The 7,685-nt window shown below is 37.0% G+C and overlaps 1 protein-coding gene across 1 annotated transcript; it reads left to right on the top strand.

Moving 5' to 3' along the window:
* The first annotated feature begins 4,916 nt into the window (after positions 1-4,916).
* LOC104854940 (olfactory receptor 1L6) lies at positions 4,917-5,846 on the top strand. Its single transcript, XM_010613654.1, has one exon. The coding sequence runs from the start codon at positions 4,917-4,919 to the stop codon at positions 5,844-5,846; it is 930 nt and encodes a 309-aa protein (XP_010611956.1).
* Positions 5,847-7,685: the final 1,839 nt, after the last annotated feature.

The following is a 7,685-nucleotide window of genomic DNA, read 5'->3' on the forward strand; positions in this document are numbered from 1 at the left end:
AGAAGTTTTTCTAGGGAACTTCTATCAAATCATCTATTTGTTTTGAAATTTTTAATGGCAAAATATGATTGTGTGTTTTTGTGAAATATAGTATGGTTCTTTGATCTAGCTACACTTTAGAAAAAGGTTCAGCAAAGTTAATTAACATGTACATCACCTCACCAATTTTTTGTGGTAATAACATAAAAAAATCTTTGCTAGCAATTTTGGAATGTACATTACCATTGACTGTGGTCATGATGTAGTGCAGTAGATCAGTAAAATTTATGTGAATCTTTAAGTTGTCCAATCCTTCTTTTTCCAATCTCTTGAATTAAATACTTGATCATTTTTTATATTTTATTAATTCCTGATAAATTATTTGAAGCTAAAAAAATTTGCCTCTATCTACTCATTTAGCACTTATTAGTATGCAATATTATTTCTCAATTTATGACTTTCTGAGTAACCAAGCTATTTACTGATGTGTTATTTAGTTTCTAAATTTTGACCTAGAAGGGTATGCTCTCATCCATCTTTGGTGCATAGGTTTTTGTGGGGTTTTTAGACAAAAAAAAATATTTTATTGGGGTATTTGATAATGCTTACTTTCCATCTCTCATGTCATTCCCCTGAATTATTAACTCAAAAGCTTTCTTTAAAAACCTTCAACTCTGTATTAAAAGCCTTCTGAAACTTGCATCAGGCTCTCAAATGAATTAAATGTCTGTATATAAAATTCTGGTTTTAAAGTTACTTCCATTACTGACCTACCACCGTATATTCATTGTGCATAAATACACGTCTTTGTTTATGCCTCACTCTTTACATTGCCTACTGCTCTTCCTCTTCTCTGCCTCTTTCCCCATTACATCAGCTCAGACACAGTCTACTTTAAAACCCAGGAGATTGCTTTTTTAATGGGATATATATATTCAATACATAATAATTGCATTCATCTTAGGGAACTTGTATACAAATATCACATGTTAAATCATTTTTACTTTCCCTTCCTCCCATCTCCCTCCCCTCTACATCTTCTTCTCCTTCCCATCTCTGCAAAATCTATATGCCTGTTTTCTATCATCTATCTTTTATTTCTCTTTTTAAATTACTGTACTCTGGGTTTCATATATAACAGAAACCATGAAATATTTAACCTTCTGTGACTGATTTATTACTCTTAGCATTATAGTCTTAAGATCCATCCATTATTTTATAAATGACTCAAATTTATTTCTGGCTGAGTAATACTTCATTGTATATATATATATACCTTATTTTCTTTATCCATTTATCTGTTGATGTACATACAGACCACTTCCATAATTTAATTCTTATGAACTGTCCTACTAGTAAACATGGGTATGCATGTTATCACTATAATGTGATGATTTTAACTCTTCTGGCAAAATATTCAGAATAGGTATAGTTAGGCCAAATAAAATTTCCACTTCTAGCTTTTAGGGGGAATCTCCACACTAACTTCCACAGTGACTGTACTAGTTTACATTCCCACCAACAGTGTAAAGAGGCTTTTTTCCCTACAACCTCAACAGCATTTACTGTTTTTTGAGTTTTTGATGATAGTCATTCTTACTGAAGTAAGATGAATTCTCAATGTTGCTTTGATTTTTAAATCTCTAACGGGAAATGATGCTGAATGTGTTTTGTGTAATTATTAGTCATTTTATTTCAGTATTGTCTATTCATTTCAATTGTTGATTTTTTAATGAATCTTTTATTTTGAGGGGACTCTAATTGTTTTAGTTCTTCATGTATTCTGGATATTAGTCTTCTGTTCCAAGGAGTAGCTGGCAAAAAATTTTCACATTCTGTAGATTATACCTTCATTCACTTAATATAATTTCATTTACTGATTTTTACTATTATTTCTTGTGCAACTGGTTCTGTTCAGAAAATGATTGCCTATGCCAACGTCATTAAGAGTTTTACCTAATTTATCTTTCAGCAGATTCAGAGTTTCTGTTTTTATATCTAGGTCTTTGATCCACTTTTATCTGAATTTAGTGCAGGGTGAGACATGATGGTCTAGATTCATAACCCAGAGCATTTCATAATATCTATTGAAGTGATGGCAAACCAGTCTTTGCAGCCTCTTGAGAAAGAAACTATTGGAAGAGATTATTTGGTAAAATCTAAATGGTTCTGATGAACTACCTGAGGATGTCAACCATTGCCAGTTTATGGGATTATCTATCCAAAGTTTAGATCCCTAAATCTCCTTACTATGTGGTAGACAGAACAACAGTCTCCAAAAAATGTCCATACCATGATCCCTGGAGCTCATGGACATTTTATGCTACCTGACAAAAGAGAGTAAGGTTGCAGGTAGAATTAAGATTGTTAATCAACTTTCCTTAAATTAAATTATCCTTGATCTAAGTGGGCTGGATGTAACAGAGTCCTTAATCATAGAAGAAGGAGGTAAAAGAAGACAAGAAGATAGAAGGTAGCAAGAGAATTCCCCCAACATTGCTGCCTTTGAAGACAGAGAAAGGAGGCCACTAACAAGGAATATGTGGTCTCTAGGAGCTGAAAGAAGTAAGGAACTGAATTCTTCTTTGGAGCCTTAAGAAAGGAATGTAGCCCAGTCAACCTTGATTTTAGCCCAGTGAGATGCATATCAGAACTCTGATCTATGTAATGCAAGATAACAAGTTTGTGTTGTTTTGAGTCACTAAGTTTATGGTGATTTGTTAAAGCAGCCATAGAAAGCAAATACACACTCATATAGGAACTGTCTTATAGAGCAGAGTAACCTTGAGGACTTTTATCCCTTTTCTTTTCTTCCTAGGCAAACCCAATGTAGCTGAGGTTTACAAGATGTTTCTCTTTTGCCCTCTTCAGCTAGACACCTACACTCTTGAAACTATTATAGGCACCATTCAGTCCTTTCAAACACACTAGCCCCCTTACCCTCTACATGGCTTTCTCTCAACTTCATGTGCTATATTTTAGCTGCACACAATCAGGTACAGATAACTAATAAGAATACTGTAGACATCAACACTTTTCAAATATGTTATCGTACCTGAACTTAACAACTTCTAGTGGTGTCATTTTAATTTCTGCTTTTTTCAGGAATAGAGTAAAAATAAAAGCATAGAAATCCTCTCCCAAGAATAAATAGCTAATAATTATGTAAAGCAAAAGATGAAACACAGACCCTCAGGAAGAAATCCTGAGTTTACCCCTTTGGCTTGCCTGATCCTAGGAAACTAATCTCCCATTGACTTAGGTAAAACCTATAGACCTTAAAGTTTATTAAATGTGATAAATGTACTTCAATCTGTCAGCCAGTATTTATTACATAACTGTTATGTGTCAGGTACTACACAAAGCACTAGAAAGCAGTGATGAACAAAGCAGACACGGATCCTGCCCTTACAGATTTTTCATCATGCACTACCCCACTTGCTGTTTGTGCCTTAGAGGCTCCTTTCTTAATAGAAGGATCCAATTCAGACCAAGCACAAAGCATCTTGAAGACAAAGGAGATGCTTCAGGAAACAAGGCACAATGCACATATGTACTAAAGGTGTTTATGGGCAATGAGTTTAAATCAAGAACAATGAATTTCATATGAAGTCCATGAACATGAAAAATACACCACTAATATTTAGGTTTGTGTCTGACTTATTGTCAAGCATGCCAGAAAGATCATGAGAACACGGAGAATACAAGATGAGAACTTTCTCTAATTCAGCATTCTTAACTCTACTTTCCTTTATTAGATTTCCTAACCACCACTCAATGGCTCTCTTTTCTGCCCTCTTTTTCCAAAACTGATCCTGTTGCTAGGTAGCACAAAGAATGTGCATTCTATTAGTAAGTGGTCTCACTTTCCACCTGTTGGATGCTGATAGCTAATATTATGCCCTTAATGGTATTCTTTAATGTTGCATCCCAACTGAGTCCTCTCCTTGACAGACAAATGATTAGTGAGCCACAATTCCTCCAACGTTAGATAGAGCCTTGACCTATTTTTCCAGGCTCTGGGGATGAGGAACCAACACCTTTCTTTTTCCCACAATACCATCTCTTACACTCTTCTTGTGTAAAACAGCACCTATCTCTTAGTTCCTTTATCTCTTCCTTAATGCCACCTACTTTCATGAAACACCAACTGCAATGTTGGGTAAATAGGCTCCCTCTACCAGAAATAGTTCTTTGACCTCATACCTACCCTTGACAGGTCCATGCCCTGATGTATATGTCAAATTTCCAGGTTGCAGTGACTTCCACATTAACATTCCTTCCCATAATTAAGCCCCCAATAAATTACAAAAGTATATTTTCAGGGCTGGGGATTTAGCTCAGTGGTTCCACTGCCTACCTCACAAAAGTATATTTTCACAAAATGGAGTTTGAACCAGGAATACAATTCCTAAAATGTTTATATGATTTCTATAGGTATAACTTAGGGTACCCCACTTTTCCTTACAGAAGAAGAAAAGAAAGAGAAATTTTGGCCAAAAGCAGCAAGTGGAGATGGATGTTGTGCAGAGGAGGAGTACCTGAAACCAAGAAGAGCAAAAATATGTGTCACAAATACACCAACTTTGAAATTGAGCAAAATAATTGTTTTCTGAATACCTTTCCTATAATCTTTACCATTTGTCCTCAAAATGGCTTAAGAACATGGATACTGTGAATTTTATCTTTTGGACAAGGAAGAAGAGCTGAATCCCTTGTTGAAATTTACAAAATTAGGTGTGAAATTAACGTGAAATCAAAGTACCCCAACACCAAGTTATATCATAGACTATATGGCAGTCCACACAAATGCCCCCCTCATGCAGTGGGAAAAATAGAATACCTCATGAGTTATCTGTACCCTTTATCAGACTGAAGCCTTTAAGCCAGGACATACACCTAACTCTCTTTCATACTTTTTTACTTGTAGGACAGCAATGCCAATGGGAAACCAGAGCCACTTGACTGAATTCCTCCTTCTAGGACTGACCACTGACCCCAAACAACAGCTATGGCTTTTTGCCTGCTTCCTTGCCATGTACCTTATCAACACTGTTGGCAACTCAGTCATCATTGCAGCCATCCGGGGGGATGCCCACCTACATACTCCCATGTACTTCTTCCTCTCCAACCTGTCCCTGGTGGACATCTGCTTTTCCACTGTCATTGTGCCCCAGATGTTACTGAGCATGCTGACACAGAGAAAGACTATCCTCTTCGCACAGTGTCTCACCCAGATGTATTTCTTTGTGGCCTTTGGGATCACAGATAGTTTCCTCCTGGCTGCCATGGCCTTTGACCGCTACATGGCGATCTGTAACCCACTACATTATACTACGACCATGAGCCCCAGGCATTGTCTCCTGCTAGTGATTGCATCCTGGGTGGTTTCCCACCTGCACTCACTCATCCACACAGTTCTCATGGGCCGCCTCTCCTTCTGTGGACCCAACATCATCCACCACTTCTTTTGTGATGTCCAGCCACTGCTGACACTCTCCTGCTCTGACACCTCTGCCAATGAACTTTTGGCCTTCACAGAGGGCTCCTTTGTAATCATGAGCCCTTTTATCTTCATTATTATCTCTTATGTCTACATTACCCGTGCTGTTCTGAGGGTACCTTCGGGAGGAGGAAGATACAAGGTCTTCTCCACCTGTGGATCTCACCTAACAGTCGTGGCATTGTTCTATGGAACCATAATATCTGTGTACATCCGCCCCTCGTCTACCTACTCAGTGACAAAGAACCGTGTAGTCACTGTCGTCTATACAGTAGTTACTCCCATGCTGAATCCTTTCATTTATAGCCTTAGGAACAAGGACATGAAGCAGGCCTTGAGCAAACTGGCTAAGAGAACAGGATAGAATATGTGTGTTCTGTTACCTCTAGGAGTTAATCATTGACTCAACTATGAACCACTATGTTTTTGATGTGGCCACACATATGAGGGCTACTCTTAGACAATGAGCATAATAGAAACACCAAGACAGGCCCATTACAGAGAAATACAGGGCTCTTCCGATGGACAATATTGACTCTAGATCTCTCATTGGACAAATATTTCTTGTTTCTTCGTTGAAGTCCAGACTCTTTCTGGTACAATCCTCCTTCCTTCCTTCTTTTCTTCCACAGATCTCAGATTGAATCTAAAGGATTTCTCATGCTCCCTCACCAATAAATCTCTTACACAATGCGGTGGTTAATTTTTCCATCAATTTGACAGAAATAAGGGATGTCCACCTATTTGGTAAAACATTGTTTCTGGATGTATCTCAAAACCTGTTTCTAGAAAATACTATCATTTGAGTCTGCAGACTGAGTAAAGTTGCCCTCGCTGGTGTGGGTGGATACCAAACAGTCCACTGAGGGCCCAAAATAGAATAAAAGGCAGAGGAATGGTGAATTCAGTCTCTTTTCTCAAACTAGGACATCCATCTTCTGATCTTGAACATCATCATTCTTAATTCTCAGTCCTTCAGCCTTGAACCACTAGCTCCCTGGGTCCTCAAGCCTGTGGGCTTGGACTGCACTTCCTGCTCTCCTAAATCTCCAGCTTGCAGACAGCAAATCATGGGACTTCTCAGCCTCCATACTCACATGGGCCAAGCCTGCATATTGAATTTTTTTTTTTCTGAAGAAACCTAATACATACCTCTAATCCCATCTTGCTCTCTCCTTCCTGGAAGACATAAACTAATGCACTAATCAATGCCCAGTGAGAAGTTCCATTCCTGGTACATACTGTGGATAAACTTGAGCAGGTTCACCAGCAGACTATACAAGGTGTGTAAGGCATAAGTTCACAATGAATACATATCCTGGCTTCACTTATTACAGTTTTATATTTCTCCTTTTAAAACAATATAACTTGGTATAAGAGTAATAGGCAACAAAATCCCAGTTTCTGAGCCATTTCTGCTGAAATGGTAAATCTTGGGCTATCACTACAATGCCAGTAACAGAACAGAAAAATGATAAATTAGTGCTATTGTAGAGATGTTCTCCTTAGAAGACGGTGGTCTCAAAATGTTTCTCCAATTTGTTTCCAGCAGTTTTTCTTGAGAAGGAATAATACAGATGACCAGGCCACATTGATTCAAATGTCACTCATTCATTGTTAAGGAATTAAAAGTATTTCCATTTGAGATAATAAATTTTTAAATGGCAAAAATATGTCAACAAGCCCAAATGTTCAACATTAGACTAGATAAATAATTTATGCTACAATCTCACAAATGAATGTAAGTTTACAATCTCTTAGCTGCAGTTATAAAATCCAAAAATCAATAAGAAGTACTCTATTTTATAAAGTTTCAACAAATATATTTTGTCACAATTCCTGACCCAGATTGATATGTGGTTATATGTCACACTTGGTATGAACAATTTCTTACCAAAATATTAATGTGCATTATTACAATGAGTAACCAAAGGCTATTAGTGATATCACCTAATAGGTGATACAGGCACAATATTCTTTTCTAAAATCGTAGGCCTTCTGTATTCTAAAATGAAAAACCCTAGTGCTAGTAGAAGGACCTGTAGTTACAGGTGTCAACATGAGTACGAAAAACATTATATTGGCTGAAGAAGATGAATCATTTCATTCATGAAAAAAATGAACATGGGCAAATATAAATAATGAGTGACATATATATGATATATATGTTACATGTGATTATATATATATATATATATATATA

The sequence above is a fragment of the Fukomys damarensis genome, unplaced genomic scaffold (genome assembly GCF_012274545.1).
Source record: "Fukomys damarensis isolate Sample0158 unplaced genomic scaffold, DMR_v1.0_HiC HiC_scaffold_36, whole genome shotgun sequence".
Lineage (NCBI taxonomy): Eukaryota > Metazoa > Chordata > Mammalia > Rodentia > Bathyergidae > Fukomys > Fukomys damarensis.